Genomic DNA, 15,736 nt, shown 5'->3' on the forward strand with positions numbered 1-15,736 from the left:
GAAGCTTTATCAGTGTTTGGGCAGGTGCTGATCCCCTGCTGTGCATTGCTTTGCTTGACTACACCTGCAGAAAGCCTGCTCCAGGGAGGAGAAGCCCAGGGGGGAGTGAAAGGTTGGGGTTCTGCAAAGCTCTTTCCAGCTGCTGCTTGCTGCATAGCCCACCTGAGATCCCCAGAGCTGGCTTCTGCCTGTGCAGGGCTTCAAGGACTCCAGAATGGGTGAGTGGAGATTTACTGGATGCTCCCACCCTGGAGGTGTCCAGGGCCAGGCTGGATGAGGCTTGGAGCAGCCTGGGCTGGTGGGAGGTGTCCCTGCCTATGGCAGGGGGTTGGAGCTGGATGAGCTTTGAGGTCCCTTCCAGCCAAACCCACTCCAGGGCTCAATGAAAGGAGCACCTTTGGCTATAACCCAGCCAAGCAGACACTCCTGATGCAGTTTCCCTTCGCTCTGGCCAGTCTGGACAACCTCTGCCCAACCAAGGTCCTCCTCCTCTTTGTGGCTGTCCCCTCCCTGGAGGTGTTCCAGGCCAGGCTGGATGAGGCTTGGAGCAGCCTAGGCTGGTGGGAGGTGTCCCTGCCCGTGGCAGGGGGTTGGAGCTGGATGGTTTTTAAGTCCCTTCCAACCCAACCCATTCTGTGAGTCTATGGATCCCTGGTGCCAGGCTGTGAAGGGCAGGGAGGGGGTGGCTGCAGCTGAGTGGTGCTGCTCTGCCAGCTCTCTGCCCCTTTCTGTTGTCTCAATGTGACTAAGTGGCCATCAGAGTAAGAAACTGCTCTGGAAGCACCTCCTGATCCCTGAGCCAGGGCAGGTGACACCAGCAACTGTGGCTGGCATTAATCTTCTGATATTTTCCTTCTCCATTTGCCCAGCTGAGCTGTTATTAACTCTGTCAGCTGCCTGCAGATTAATTGGGCACTGTAAACACTGAACTTACCTCTGAATGCCTCCAGGGAGATTATTTAGACCTTGAGAAGGAGTTGGGAGCTGCTTGAATACTTCATCAGCTTGGACACAGGAACCTTTGGATCTCTGCAGGTGGATGAAACCCCAGTTTGAGCACAAGGCAGGGGGGTGGAACTGGATGATCTTCAAGGTCCCCTCCAACCTAAACCATTCCATGAATCCATGGTTGGGTTGGGAGCTGCACTCCTGGGAGTCTTGCTGCTCTTTTAAGCAGAATGAGAAAAAGCAGGAGGGGCTCAGGGCAGAACTGAACACATTCTGAGTTCCAGGGATCCCTGAGGGTCGAGGGATTTGGTTTTCCTGTTTGTTTCTGCCTCTGGTTTCCTCTTCCTCCTGATTTCCTTCCCTCTCTTTGAGGAGTTTTCAGCCTTTTGTGGTCCATTGCTGCCTTTTGGGGGCAGGGGATGTCTGATAAACTTTGAATCTTTTCAGCCTCTGCTCCCAGTTCTGACACATTTCTCACTATCACTGTGCCAGAATTTATTAAGTGTGTGAGTAAATATTAATTATCCTAATTAAGCAGGAAGATTACTGAAAGGGAAAGCAGCATCAAGCTCCAGAGGAGCTTTTTGTCAGCTTAAAAGGGTTGACAGAGCAGCAGAGCTTGAGGAAAGCTTCTCTCCTGAGCTCTGCAGCCAACACTCCTTGAGCCCAGCTGATAGTGGAGGGGAACAAAAAGTTTCTCTCATTTCTCACCCAAACCTTGGAGGGTTAAGAGTAAAAATGTGAGCTGAGGGCTGGAAACTGAAACTCTCATGGAGTGGGGAGGAGGACTCATAGATTTATTTATAAATTCATAGGTTAATGGGTTGGGTTGGAAGGGACCTTAAAGGTAATCCAGTTCCAACGCCCTGCCATGGGACACCTCCCATGGGTTCCACTGCACAGAGCAGCCAGGGGGTTTGAAATGATTCACAGAATGGGTTGGGTGGAAGGGACCTCCAAGATCATCCAGCTCCAACCCCCTGCCATGGGCAGGGACACCTCCCACCAGCCCAGCTTGCTCAGGGCCTCATCCAACCTGGCCTTGAACACCTCCAGGGAGGGGACAGCCACAACCTCCCTGGGCAACCTGTGCCAGTGTCTCCTCACACCCTCACTCTCCAGAATTTCTTCCTCATCTCCAGTCTCACTCTCCCCTCTCCCAGCTCAAAGCCATTGTCCCCCATCCTGGCACTCCCAGCCCTTGTCAAAAGTCCCTCCCCAGCTCTCCTGCAGCTCCTTCAGCTCCTGGAATTCTTGTCTGTAGATTCTTGTCTCTGCTATGAAGATAAAGTCTTAGCCAGCCTGATACCTTTCAACATTTGCAGCTTTATCATTGATCTTTATCATATTTAGTGGTTCTCCTTGTAACCAGATAATAGGCAAAGCTTTAAATCCCTCCTAAAGGCTCTTTAGAAGCTCACAAAGCAATTAAAATGCAATTGCAAGGCTGTGATCCTCCCAGAGAATGACTGATGGCTTTTCAGGGTTCAGAGCTGTCAGCAGCAACATCCATCTGCTCATTTATTGTTGCTTTGCTTTTCTCCTCCTAGTCTTCTATTTCTCTCTGCTAACCCAAGGTCCAGCTCTGCAGAGCTCTGTCCATTGTCACAGCAGAGCAGGGATAGCTCTATCCAAGCAGCAGAGGTTGGGCACCTCCCACGTCATGCTTAGCTCACAGCTCTGCTGGGGAGAGCAGGAGAAAGCAAGGACAAAGGCTTTGACTCTGAGGAGACCAGAGGTGAGGCTGTCCTTAGGCAGCAGCCTCCGAAGTGCTGAGTGGGAAGCACAGAATCACCTGCTTGGAAAAGGCCTTAAGGTGATACAGCCCAGCCACAGCCCAGCACCTCCCTGCACTCAGCTCTTGGACCACAGCCCTGAGCTCCTCATCAAAGGTCTTCCAACACCCTCCAGGGATGGGGACTCCACCACTGCCCTGGGCAGCCTGGGCCAGTGCCCCATGGCCCTTTTGGTGAAGAACTCTTCCATAATATCTGATCTAAACCTCCCCTTTGGCACCTTCCACAGATCAGGTTGGAGCACCACAAAGGTTCAGAGTGGAGCTTTGCTCCTCCTTTAGTGTAGTCATAAGATGATGGACTGGTTAGGGATGGAAGGGAGCCCCAAAGATCATCCAGTGCAGCCCCTGCCCTCAGCAGGGACATCCCCAGCCAGGGCAGGCTGCTCACAGCCTTGAAGAACCTGACCTGCACTGCTGCCAGCCATGCGGCAGCTCCCACCTCTCTGGGCAGCCTGGGCCAGGCTCTCCCCACCCTCACTGTCAAGAATTCCTTCCTCATCTCCAGTCTCAATCTGTCCTCTTCCAGCTCAAAACTGTTGCTTCTCATCTGTCACTCCCAGCCCTTCCTCTTCCACAGGCTAAGAGAGGACTCCTCCAAGCCACAGGTCTTGGAAGCTCCTGCTGCAGAGAGGAACTAAGCTGGGAAGAGGACAATTGCTGGGATGTCTTCTTAGAGGGAGCAGAAGCCAAAGCCCCCAGAGAAGTGGTTGGTGCCTGCCCATCTCAGGGGGTTGTTGGTCGCTTGGTATCTTATTTTTGTCTGCAATAAGCCTCCCTCTGGGCCCCATCCATAACACTGAGAGCCACTGAAGGAGTCTCCTGCTGCCTGGGGGACCTCTGTGTCTCCACACACACACTGGTGGGAGGTGGAATTTATTAACACCACAGAAGAAGTTTATAGTGTGGCTCATGTGTGCCAACACCAAGGAGTAACAGCAACGAGGTCATGGCATCAGCAAATGGGCTGGCTGGGAAGGGACCCTCAAGATCATCCAGTGCCAACCTCCTGCCATGAGCAGGGACACCTCCCACTAGACCAAGCTGCTTAAGACCTCATCCAGTCTGGCTTTGAACACTTCTAGGGTTGGAGCCTCCACAGTTGCTGCAGGTAAAGATGATCTAAGATAGATTTAGAACCATGGAATCACAGAACTGTCAGGGTTGGGAAGGACCTCAAGGCTCATCCACTTCCCACTCCCTGCCATGGGCAGGGACACCTCACACCAAGCAGGTTGCTCACAGCCACATCCAGCCCGGCCTGAAACACCTCCAGGAATGAGGCTTCCACCACCTCCCTGGGCAACCTCTGCCAGTCTCTCACCACCCTCCTGGGGAAGAATTTCCTCCTAACATCCAATCTGAATCTCCCCATTTCTAGTGTTGCTCCACCCCCCATCCTGGCCAGTTTGGAGCTTTGATCTGAAGCTAACCTATGTTTTTTTGCCCAGTACAGACAGGGACAGCTGCTTACCCTCCAGAAGAATTCTTTCTTCCCTCTCTAAGCAGATTGCTCTAGAGGTCCTGGAGTGTGACCAGAGAAGGGCAACCAAGTTGGGGCAGGGTCTGGAGAGCAGGGCTGGGGAGGAGCAGCTGAGGGAGCTGGGGGTGTGCAGCCTGGAGAAGGGAGGCTGGGGGCAGACCTCATTGTCTTTCCCATGGGACTCCTTGGAAAAAGGAAGTCTTCATCCTCCTGGTCCATGGCAACAAGGTCTCCCCTAAGCCTTCTCTTCTCAGGCTGAACAATCCCAGCTCTGTCAGCCTTTCCTCACCTGGCAGGGCTTCTGTCCTGGCCCTGCCCTGGACACTTCCCAGCCTGTCCACAGCAGGGATCAAAACTGCAGGCAGTGCTCCAGGAGTGGCCTGAGCAGAGTGGGACAATGACTACTTCATCTGTGCTGGTGATGCCCTTGGTGATGCCACCCAGCATCCTGTTGGCTTTCCTTACCCCTGCAGTTCACTGCTCTCTCATGCTGAGCTTGTTGAGCACCAAGACCCCCAGGTCCCTCCCCACAGGGCTGCTCTCCAGCCAGCTGGGTCCCGGTCTGAGCTGCACTCCTGGGTTGTGTATTCCCAGCTGCACTTGTCCCTGGTGAACTTCAGAAGGGTCTTGCCAGCCCCTTCCTTCAGCCTGTCCAGGTGTTCCTGGGGGGTGTCTCTCTCTCCCTCGTGGAGTCTCAGCCTCCCCACTGGTGTCAGCTGCACACCTCAGCAGGGTGCTGCTGATCCCAGCATCCAGATCACTTGTGGAGACCACCCAGGCTGCTGAGCTGGCTCCACTGTCAGGAGATAAGAGGTGCTGGGATTGATCTGCTGGCTGCATGAACCAGGCAGGCTGTTAGGCTGGTGGCTGTCACACAGAACTGGAGGTAAATAAATCCTGTGATCGTTACTCAGCTATCAGACACAAATCATCTCCAAGCTCAAACAATTTCCCTTTGCTTTGCAGCTGTAGCAAGGGGGAATCTGAAAGCCCAGAGCTTGAGCTGAGTGTCAGGTTTCACTTTCACCTCCTCCTCAGCTCGGTTCAGATGGTGGTTGGTGAACAACTTTGGCATCAAGAATTTATTCCTTGCCAACATGAGAGCCTCTGGAACCTCTGTGCTCAGCTTTGCAGGGGCATGAAGCACTGCTCCAGGATCCTTCACCTGGAGGTGCTGGCTGACAGCAGCTGAACCTGAGCTCAGGTGGCCAAGGAGGCCACCAGCATCCTGGCCTGGATCACCAATGGTGTGGCCAGCCGGAGCAGGGCAGGGACTGTGCTTTGGTTTGGGTCATTTTGGGTTGGGTTGAGTTGGTTTCTGTTGAGTCGGTTTGGTTTATTCTGAGTTGGTTTGGGTTGGTTCATTTTGGGTTCATTTTGTGTTGGTTTGGTTCATTTTGGGTTGGTTCATTTTGGGTTGGTTTGGTTCATTTTGGTTTGGTTTGGTTTGGCTTAGTTTTTCTTTTGGGTTGGTTTAGGTTTGGTTTATTTTAGATTGGGTTGGTTTGTCTGGGTTTGAATTTGGTTATTTTGCTTTGATCTGATTTGGTTTGGGTTTGCTTTGTTTTGGCTTATTTTGCTTTGGTTTATTTTCTCTTGATTTGGTTCATTTGGGTTTGGTTTATTTTATGTTGATTTGTTTAGGTTTGGTTTAGTTTGCGTGAGTTTATTTTTATTTGTTTGGGTCTGGTTTATTTTGTTTGGGTTTGATTTATTTTATGTTGATTTGTTTGGGTCTGGTTGGTTGTGTTTGGGTCTGGTTGGTTGTGTTTGGGTCTGGTTGGTTGTGTTTGGGTCTGGTTTACTTTCTGTTGATTCATTTGGGTCTGGCTGGTTCTGTTTTGCCTTGGTTCAGTTTTCTCAGCCTCCCTGCTGAGCTGAGCCATGAGATGTGAACAGGAATCTCTGGGAGCCTCCTTCCAGGGCTCTTCCTGTGTGCTGGGATTTTTTTCTGACACCTTGCTCTGTGTTTCCCTTTACTGATGGCAAACTCTGAGTAACAAATTGGGTAAAATGTCTGAGAATTGGCCTGGAGGCAGATGCTGCATTATTTAGACCTGCTGCCACCTGGGGACTCATTGTTAGCCACCCAGCGCCTCGCAATGAGCAAACATCATCTCAGTAATCAAGTGTGGGACTCAGGCTAATTGAAATCCAATCAGATTGAAATCCCTCTGGCTTCAGAGAGTGGAGGCAGCAGGGCACTGCCATGCAGGGGAGAGGAGCCCGGGAGGGTTCTCCAGGGGAGCAATGGGAGCCACTGCACCACCATTCCAGTAGCATTAACACAGCAGAGCCTTGGCTCTGCCTTATCTTCACTGCAGAAATGGAAGTCTCCCAAGTCCTGGCCTCTCCTCCACTCCAGGCTTGGTCTGCTTCCAGTGGGTCTGCAGCAGGGGAGCACAGAACTTGGAATCATAGAATGGTTTGGGTTGGAAGGGACCTCCAAAGGGCATCCAGTCCTGGCACTGCAGTAGTGTGCATGCCCTGGCCAGGTCCAGATGCCTTCATGGCACACCATGGTCCAGAGCTCTGCATTTTGCTGCCTGAAGACTCCCCAGCCCCAAAGGGAGGTGTGGGAACGAAGCAAACCACCAGCACTGCTCTGCTTGGCCACAGCCACCTCTGGTTTGGATGCTGATGAGTTGATCTAATGTGGTCTCAGACCCATCTCTGGTTTGGATGTTGCTGAGTTGATCTGATGTGGTCTTGATCTGACCTGATCCCAGACCCACCTTTGGTTTGGATGTTGATCAAGGTCCCTGATGTATCTCTGGCTTAGATGTTAATGAGTTGATCTGATGTGGTCCCAGCCCCACCTTTGGTTTGGATGTTGAGGAGTTGATCTGGTGTAGTCCTGGATCCACCTCTGGTTTGGATGTCAACAGGTTGATCCATCGTGGTCCCAGACAAACCTCTGCTGGCTGCAGGAAGCTGTGGCTGGAGGCTGGGGGAGCTGGCAGCATGCTGGGCCTCTGGAGAGTGCTGGCTGTGCAGTTCCATCAGGAGGGCTCTGGAGGCATCTCTATTGCCATGCTGGGCTGGGCTGGGCTGGGCTGGGCTGGGCTGGCAAGAGCTGGGTGGCCGTGGAGGAGGAGATGAGGCTGAGGACAGCTGCCTACCAAGTACCTGCTGCAAGTGCATCCCTGTCAGGGACACCAGGCAGCTCCTGTCAGCCTCTCATCAGCTGTAATTGGCTGCCTACAGAGGTGGTAATTAGCGAGCCCAGCCCGGCCGCACAGCCTCATTTGTCTTTGTTTATCGTCGGGGCAGGGCACTGCATAGCTGCGGAAGGCAGGTGTGTGGGCAGAGCCTGGTGTGCCTGCTGGAAGCTCTCCTCCTGCAGAGCCAGGGTGGGTGAGGAGGGCAAGGACAAGTGGCAGCAGCCTGGCAGCACTCCCTGCACCTCCTGCTGGCACCCTGGGAGCGATGGCAGGGTGGAGAAGGCCAGTTTGGATTTTTATTGCTCAGATCTCTCTCTGGTGGAGCCGTCCCAGGCACTTTATGTTTAACTGCCTATGCACAGCCTGAGATTTAATGGACTCCCTGGGTCCTGCAGGAGCTGCCTGCAGTCAGTGCTGAGGGAACTGCACTGAAGGGCTGCTGAATAAAACTGCAGTGGAGATCATGGTTCAGAGCCTCCTTGAAGAGCAGGCAGGGTAGCAGAATCATAACAGCACTGTGCTTGGAAGAGACCTCCAAGGCCATCAGCCCCAGCCATGAGCCCAGCAGCACCAAACCCCCCACCAGGTGATGTCCCTCAGCTCCACACCTATAGGGACTGCAAACCCCTGCAGGCATGGGGACTCCACCACTTCCCTGGGCAGCCTGGGCCAGGGCTTCCCAACCCTTTGCGGGGAGAAAACCTTCCCAACATGCAACCTCAACCTCCCCTGCAAGGCTCAGAGGGTGCCGATGGCAGGCAGGAAGCTCATGAGCCCGTGGGGGCCAGGCAGAGGGCCAGGCAGAGCTGTGCCCAGAGCAGGAGGCTCAGCTCCCAGCTGGGTTTGCCCCCAGCCCTCTTCCCCGTGGAGCAGCAGGCTCTGAGCAGTGCTTTCCAGGCTCCCTCCAGGTTTGCCTGGGTGCCAATTAGCTGCAGCTTGTTTCCTAAAGATACAATCTTGCCTGTTTTGAAAGCTTGACAGTTCTAATGCTTTCCAATTATTGAAGCTGACACCTCTCCTCCAGAACTGTTTCATCTGTCAGCCTCTTGCTTCTTTTATCATCTCAATCATTTAATGACTCAAACCTCCCCCCCCAAAGAAAACCCTCCCCCTGAGATTTTTCTCTTTTTCTTTCCCCTCCCTTTAACTCAGCAGTAATTACAAATGGCTCTGCTTGTGGTGGGAGTTTTCCTTAGAAACAGAGAACTAATTAACAGTGTCCAGGAGCCTCAGTTCTGAAGCATGATGGAGTGCAGAGCAGTTTGCAGGTGGCCTTGTCAGCGTGGGTTGGAGAGAGGACTTGCTTGGAAGGATTGAGCTTCACGCAAACCTGGCGAGGTGAAGGCTCCAGGGAGACCTTCTTAGAAATCATAGGATCAGTGAGGTTGGAAAAGCTCTCCAAGATCATCAAGTCCTGCTAAACACAGCTCAGACCTCCTACACACATGGAATCACAGAAAAGCCTTCTGAGGTCACCAAGTCTACCCCACACCTCCATGGCCACTACACCATGTCCCACACTGCCACAGCTACACCCCCAGGGGTGGTGACTCCATCACTTCTGGTGTCCTTGCAGTGCTTCAAGAGGACAATCAGAAAGCTGGGGACAGACTCCTGAGCAGGGCCTGTGGTGACAGGACAAAGAGGGATGGTTTGAACTCCAAGAGGGAGATTGAGAGTGGAGAGAAGGGAGAAATGTTTGATGCTGAGGGTGGGGAGAGCCTGGCCCAGGCTGCCCAGAGAGGTGGGAGCTGCCCCATGGCTGGCAGCAGTGCAGGTCAGGTTGGTTGTGGCTGTGAGCAGCCTGCTCTGGCTGGGGATGTCCCTGCTGAGGGCAGGGGTTGGACTGGATGAGCTTTGGAGTCCCTTCCCACCCAAACCATTCCCTGACTGTGATTTTCCAGCTGCTGGCATTGACCCCTGGTGTGGATTGCTCAGAAGCATTGGCACAGCAGGGGGAAGATCACAAAATATAGTGGGAGCTGCTGCTGGGCTGGGAGCTGCTGCTGGGCTGGGAGCTGCTGCTGGGCTGGGAGCTGCTGCGGGGCTGGGAGCTGCTGTGGGGCTGGGAGCTGCTGTGGGGCAGGGAGCTGCTGCTGGGCTGGGAGCTGCTGCGGGGCTGGGAGCTGCTGTGGGGCAGGGAGCTGCTGTGGGGCAGGGAGCTGCTGCTGGGCTGGGAGCTGCTGCTGGGCTGGGAGCTGCTGTGGGGCAGGGAGCTGCTGCGGGGCTGGGAGCTGCTGCTGGGCTGGGAGCTGCTGCGGGGCTGGGAGCTGCTGTGGGGCAGGGAGCTGCTGCTGGGCAGGGAGCTGCAGGGGTAGGGAGCTGCTGTGGGGCAGGGAGCTGTGGGACAGGGAGCAGAGCCCTGGCTGGACGATGTCAGCTCTATCAGTCTCCTTCCACTCCTGAAATGAAAGCAGTTATTGATTGCAGGGGAGCTGAAGTGAGTAAGAGATGATGGGAATGGGTTTGGGTCCAGCAGGCTGGGGAAGCAGCTGTGCTCTGTCTGGGCTTTCAGTGCTCGCTCATGGCAAGGAGCCCTTCGGGTTCTGGGGAGGGACAGCAGCAGGACCCTGTGCACTAACAGCCTGGGTTGGGTTCCTCCTGCAAACAAACACAGGAAGCAAACCCTCACCACCAACACCAAACCCAGACCCGATTTAGGCTCTTTTACCCTGCCAGCTTTCCAGCATTTTCCTCCTACTGGCAGAGCCTCAGCTCACACAATCCCAGCATGGTTGGGGGTTGGAAGGCACCTCTGGAGCTCACCCAGTCCAACCCCCCTGCTCCAGCAGGGCACCCACAGCAGCTTGCCCAGGAGGGTTGGAAGCTCTCCACACAAGGAGACTCCACAACCTCTCTGGGCAGCCTGCTCCAGGCTCCAACACCCTCACAACAAACAACTTTCTCCTCCTGTCAGATGGAACCTCCTGGGGTCCACCTTGTGCCTGTGACCTGTGTTTGATCTGTGGAAGTTTAATTTTTTTGGAGCTCTTCATCTCCTGATCTGCTCCCTGCTGGCAGATAAATGTCCCCTTGCAGGAGGCTGATGTGGGAATAGCACCAAAAGCAGCTTTGATATCTGACTTCAAACATCTTTAAGTGGTTTTAGCCACAGGCTCTCCAGTTGCCTTCTGTCATCACAGAGGCACCAGCACAGAGTGCAAGAGTTCAGAGACTCCTAGAATGGGGTTGGTCTGGAAGGGACCTCAAAGCTCATCCAGTGCCAACCCCCTGCCACGGGCAGGGACACCTCCCACCAGCCCAGCTTGCTCCAAGCCTCATCCAGACTGGCCTGGGACACCTCCAGGGAGTGGACAGCCACAGCCTCCCTGGGCAACCTGTGACAGTGTCTCCCCATCCTGCCTTCAAAGGACTTCTTCCTCCTCTCCAGTCTCAGTCTCCCCTCTCCCAGCTCAAAGCTATTGTCCCTTGTCCTGTCACTCCCAGCCCTTGTCCACAGTCCCTCCCCAGCTCTCCTGGAGTCCGTTCAGGTACTGGAAAGTTGCTCTGAGGTCTCCCTGGAGCCTTCTCTTCTCCAGGCTAAACAACTCCCATCTCCTGTCCACACAGGGGATGTTCTCCAGCCTCTGATCACCTTCCTGGCCTCCTCTGGCAGCTCTTAAGCTCCCCCAGTGCCTTTTCTTCTCAGCAAGGCTTTCACCATCAACTGCATCGACCTCTGACTCAGACCCGAGGTGGATAAGGCATGGAGGTGTTCTCTGCTGGATTGTCAATGGATAAAAATGGTCCCAGACCATGGATTTAGCCTCCTCCACCTGAGGCCCAGCCCTTGCTTGTTCTGCAGCATCTGTATCTGTGTTTACTGATCAGGAACCACAAGAAATATCTACTGTGGGAGAAAATTTGATGGCAGAGGAGTTGAGGGTGGGGTAAACAAGGCAGAGGTGGTGTGGTGAGCATGTACTCAGCTGGGACATGCAGGATAATGAAGACATTTACGCTGAAGAAAAATCCTAATTGCAGGAGGAGCTGAGCAGGGAGCACAAACAGCCAGGTTTTGGCAGCTCCCAGCTCACAAACCCTTCCCCTGTGCTCAGGGAAGCCCCTGGGCAGCTTCTGGGGCTCCACCACTGAGGGCAAGGGCCAAACACTGCCTGCTTCTAAGTGAGCAAGAGAACTGTGGTCACTGATGGTCCCAGGTGGGTGAGGGATGGTCAGCCTGGGCTGTTAACCAGCAGGAGTGGGGTGTGGGCACAGAGACCTGGTTCAGGTGCATGGCTTTGGTGTTCCTGGAGGTGTTCCAGGCCAGGCTGGATGAGGACTTCAGCAACCTGGGCTGGTGGAAGCATCCCTGCCCACGGCAGGAGATGTATGATCTTTCAGGTCCCTTCCAACCCAACTCATTCTATGAATATGAATAAGGTTGAAAGCTCAGAGAGGTGGCAGCAGACACCAGAAAAGCTGCATCAGGGAGTTAAAGGAGTTAAAGGGGAGGAGGGGTGGGGTGGGGGTTGGGAGGGTTATCTTGGGTTTCTTTTTTCCTAAACTCTTTTGGTTTTTCCAGCCCTGCTGTCCTTTCCATCCTCACTTTATGTTTTCACCCTGATGGAAGTTCTTTGACAGAGAGAGTGGTCAGGGGTGGGCACAGGCTGCCCAGGGAGGTGGTGGAGTTCCCATCCCTGGAGATGTTCCAGAAGTGTGTGGCCATGGCCCCTGGGAAGATGGTTTGATGGCTATGGTGAGGTTGGGTTGATGTTGGACTGGATGAGCTTGGAGGGATTTTCCAGCCCAAACCATTCTGTGCTGCTCTGATAGTCTTTGATTATTTAGCTTTGAGGTCCAGACTGAGAGAAGCTCTCCTTGCCTCTCCTTCCTCCTTGCCTCTCCTTCCTCCTTGCCTCTCCTGCCTCCTTGCCTCTCCTGCCTCCTTGCCTCTCCTGCCTCCTTGCCTCTCCTGCTGCCTGCCCTCCATCCCTAAGCTCCTGATTTTGCTGACATGAGAAGAAACTTTACAGTGAGAAGACCTCAGGTCCCAAGATCAGCTGTTGGTGCTGCCTGCCCTACAACTGATCAGCTGTGAGCTCCAGCAGCTGGAGCAGAAGAGCAGCAGCAGTGATTCAAGGTGAAGCCAGAGGAGGTTGTGTCTAGGTGGAAGGAGCAGCCTGGGCAATTACTGGGCAGCAATTTAATGAGGGCAGGTTAGGACTGGATCTAAGGCACTGAAGGCAGCAACCCTCACTGCAGGTCACTGCTTCGTGTAACTAATGCCTGGCTGCCAGCTGCTCCCTCACACTGGGCCTTCTGCTGCCAACTGGCTCCATGCCTGCTCCCCACCCAGGTCACCAGAGCACAGCTCTGGATCCCAGCAGGGATCAGGCACCACGGCTGGAGGGTGACTTTCCCTCTTTAATCCCTGCTGCTAACAGCTCAGGTAAGTCTGCCCTGGCTTCCAGCTGACCTTCTGATACAGGTCCAGTTCTGGTGCTCCCAACACAAGGACCTGGAGCTGCTGGAGAGGGTCCAGAGGAGGCCATGAAGTTGATCAGAGGGCTGGAGAAGCTCCCCTGTGGGGACAGGCTGGGCAGTTGGGGCTGTTGAGCCTGGAGAAGAGCAGCCCCAGAGGGGATCTGATCAATGGTGATCAATACCCCGAGGGTGGGTGGCAGAAGAACGGGACCAGGCTGTGTTCAGTGGTGCCCAGGGACAGGACAAGGGGCAAAAGGTACAAACTGGGACATCAACAGCTCCAGCTGAGCATGAGGAGGAACTTCTTTGATTTCAGGGTGCTGGAGCCCTGGAGCAGGCTGCCAGAGAGGTGGTGGAGTCTCCATCTCTGGAGAGCTTCCAAACCTCCCTGGATGTGTTCCTGTGTGACCTTCTCTAGGTGCCCTGCTTTAGCAAGGGGTTGGACTGGATGGTGTCCAGAGGTCCCTTCCAACCCCTGCCATGCTGTGGTTCTACCAGAGGGGAACCACATGAGCCCTCCCTCCACTCATCCCAGGGCTCCCTGTTTGCCTCCTCAGAGTTATCTCCTGTTGGAGCCATGGCTCCTGGCCACAGCACTTGTGTGAGCAGGACCTTGGAGCCTGCTCTCTGCCTGTCTCCAGAAGGTTCTGCTCCCATCATTTCCCAGATGGCACCTGAGGATCAGGTAAAAAGGTGAAAAGGCTTCATCTGCTCCTTCCAGCCTAGCAAACTGCATTTGTCCTGCCTTCAGCAGGAACTGCAAGGCTGGAGGAGCCACTTAGCTTGGATTTGCTCCTTCTCTGTAATAATCATTTCTTGTTGTCTTGCAAGGCTTCAAAATGCTGCAATCCCAGCAGCTCTTCTGTAGTTATTTTCCAAGTGATTTGATTTCCTCAATAGCATTAACTCCATGGAGGTCTAGCAAGGTGTAATTAATGCATTCAGACACTTTCTTTGGGTGACAGGCTGCAGGCTGAGTGACAGCAGCCATGGAGACAGCAGAAGCAGAGCAGAGCAGCTCCAGGAGCTCAACAGAACATAAACCCCCAACAGCTCCCTGGCTCTTGGCTCCCCTTTGGTGTTAGACTGAAAGGCAAGGAGAGAGCTGCTCCACCACACAGCCCCCTGGCCTGCAAACCTTCTGAGGAGGAGAAGGCTCCAAGAGGCTGAGGGGAGACCTCCTTGCTCTCCACAGCTCCCTGAGAGGAGGGTGCAGTGAGGTTGGGGTTGGTCTCTGCTCCCTGCTCTCAGGTAGTGCTCCTGCTCTCAGGAGGAGATGGCCAGGGGATGACAGCTGGCAGTTTCTTCTGGCCTTCTAAATTCCATTATTAAAGCAGTTGTCATTCTGGTTCAAAGGATCAGAGGATGTTAGGGGTTGGAAGGGACCTTCAGAGATCATTGAGTCCAACCCACTGCCAGAGCAGGACCAGAGAATCCAGCACAGGTCACACAGGAACACATCCAGATGGGGCTGGTAAGTCTCCAGAGAAGGAGACTCCACAACCTCTCTGGGCAGCCTGCTCCAGGGCTCTGGGACCCTCACCGTGAATTTCCTCCTCATGTTGAGGTAGAACCTCCTGTGCTGGAATTTAGATTCACTGCCCCTTGGTTCTTTATTACCCATGAAGCAGTGGACAAATATTTGAGGCCCAGCCTGGGGTCTTGCTTGGTGTCTGACCCAGGTGAGCTTAGGGCAAGCAAAAAGAACTTTGGAAGCAGAAGTCAGTGCAGAGCTACTAGAGCAGAGTCATGGCTGGGGCAAGTGAAGAGCTTCAGCTTCCAGGGAGCTCAGGCAGTGGCCAGGGAATGTCACCAGCTCTTTGCTAAGGGCTTGCACCTGCTGCAGGAGTGGGGCTGAGCCTGTGCTGCACAGCTCTGCCTGAGACCAGGGCAAGAGAGGGATGGTGGAGTTTCCATCTCTGGAGACATTCCAACCACCCTGGATGTGTCCCTGTGTGACCTTCTCCAGGTGACCCTGCCTTGGCAGGGGTGTTGGACTGGATGCTCTGCAGGGGTCCCTTCCAGCCCCTGCCATGCTGGGAGTCTGGGAGATCTTCAGTTGTGTCATGGAGACACTGGGATGGTGCTGAGAGAGGAAGCCATCCTGGTTCTTGCTGCTGACAGCAGGGTGCAAGCTAAAGCTGTGCCCAGGGAACCCAGCACCAGTTAGCACAAACTGCAGCTGTGGGTGGCACAGCCTGGGTGCCAAGCTCACAAACAGAGCCCAGGCAGGAGACAAAAGTTCTGTGCTGCAAGAGTGGTCAGGGACTGGCACAGGCTGCCCAGGGAGGTGGTGGAGTCCTCATCCCTGCAGGTGTGCAAGAGCCCTGTGGCCATGTCCCTTGGGGCCATGGTGGGGTTGGGCTGCTGGTTGGACTGGGTGACCTTGGAGGTGTTTTCCAGCCCAACCAGTTCCGGGATGCTGTGTGTGAGCCACCAAGGAGAGCTCCGCGCACAGCAGCCGGGGGCAGGGCGCTTGCTGCCTCTCCGCTGCTGATTTTTTCTGCTGAACTTCGCCAATTTCCCTTTTCCCTTGGAGCGCGGCGGGACGGGAGGAGGCCCGGAGGAGGCCGGGGGTGAAGCAGCTGCACAGCTCTGCAGCTTTGTGCTCCAGCAGCTCCATCTCAGGGAAGTTTCACCACTTGCTTTTCCCCCCCTCGCCTTTCCCCACCTCGCCTTTCCTGCCCTCATGCTCGCAGCTCGGCACAGATAAACGCCAAACGCTGCCTGTGTTCCACGGAAGACTCAACCCCTCCAGCTGAAGCCCCTGCTCCCCAGAGTGCTGTTGCTGAGCAATCTGGTGGTAGGAGGAAGAGCAAAGGTTTGGCAGTGTTCATGTTTGCAGCCCTGGGACAAATGATGGAGGAGTTATTTGCTCAAGCCCTTAATCAGGGGGAGGGTAATGGCTCCAAGCCTGCC

The 15,736-nt window shown here is 54.6% G+C and overlaps 1 protein-coding gene across 1 annotated transcript in view; it reads right to left on the reverse strand.

Annotated features, from left to right (window-relative positions):
* Positions 1-15,440, reverse strand: part of LMCD1 (LIM and cysteine rich domains 1) — a 65,347-nt gene extending 49,907 nt beyond the window's left edge. Inside the window, exon 1 of the mRNA XM_054387578.1 lies at positions 15,255-15,440. Within this exon, the coding sequence (XP_054243553.1) occupies positions 15,255-15,440 (186 nt within the window). The remainder of the gene's footprint in view (positions 1-15,254) is intronic.
* Between the last annotated feature and the right edge of the window lie 296 nt (positions 15,441-15,736).

The sequence above is a fragment of the Indicator indicator genome, chromosome 15, assembly GCF_027791375.1.
Source record: "Indicator indicator isolate 239-I01 chromosome 15, UM_Iind_1.1, whole genome shotgun sequence".
Lineage (NCBI taxonomy): Eukaryota > Metazoa > Chordata > Aves > Piciformes > Indicatoridae > Indicator > Indicator indicator.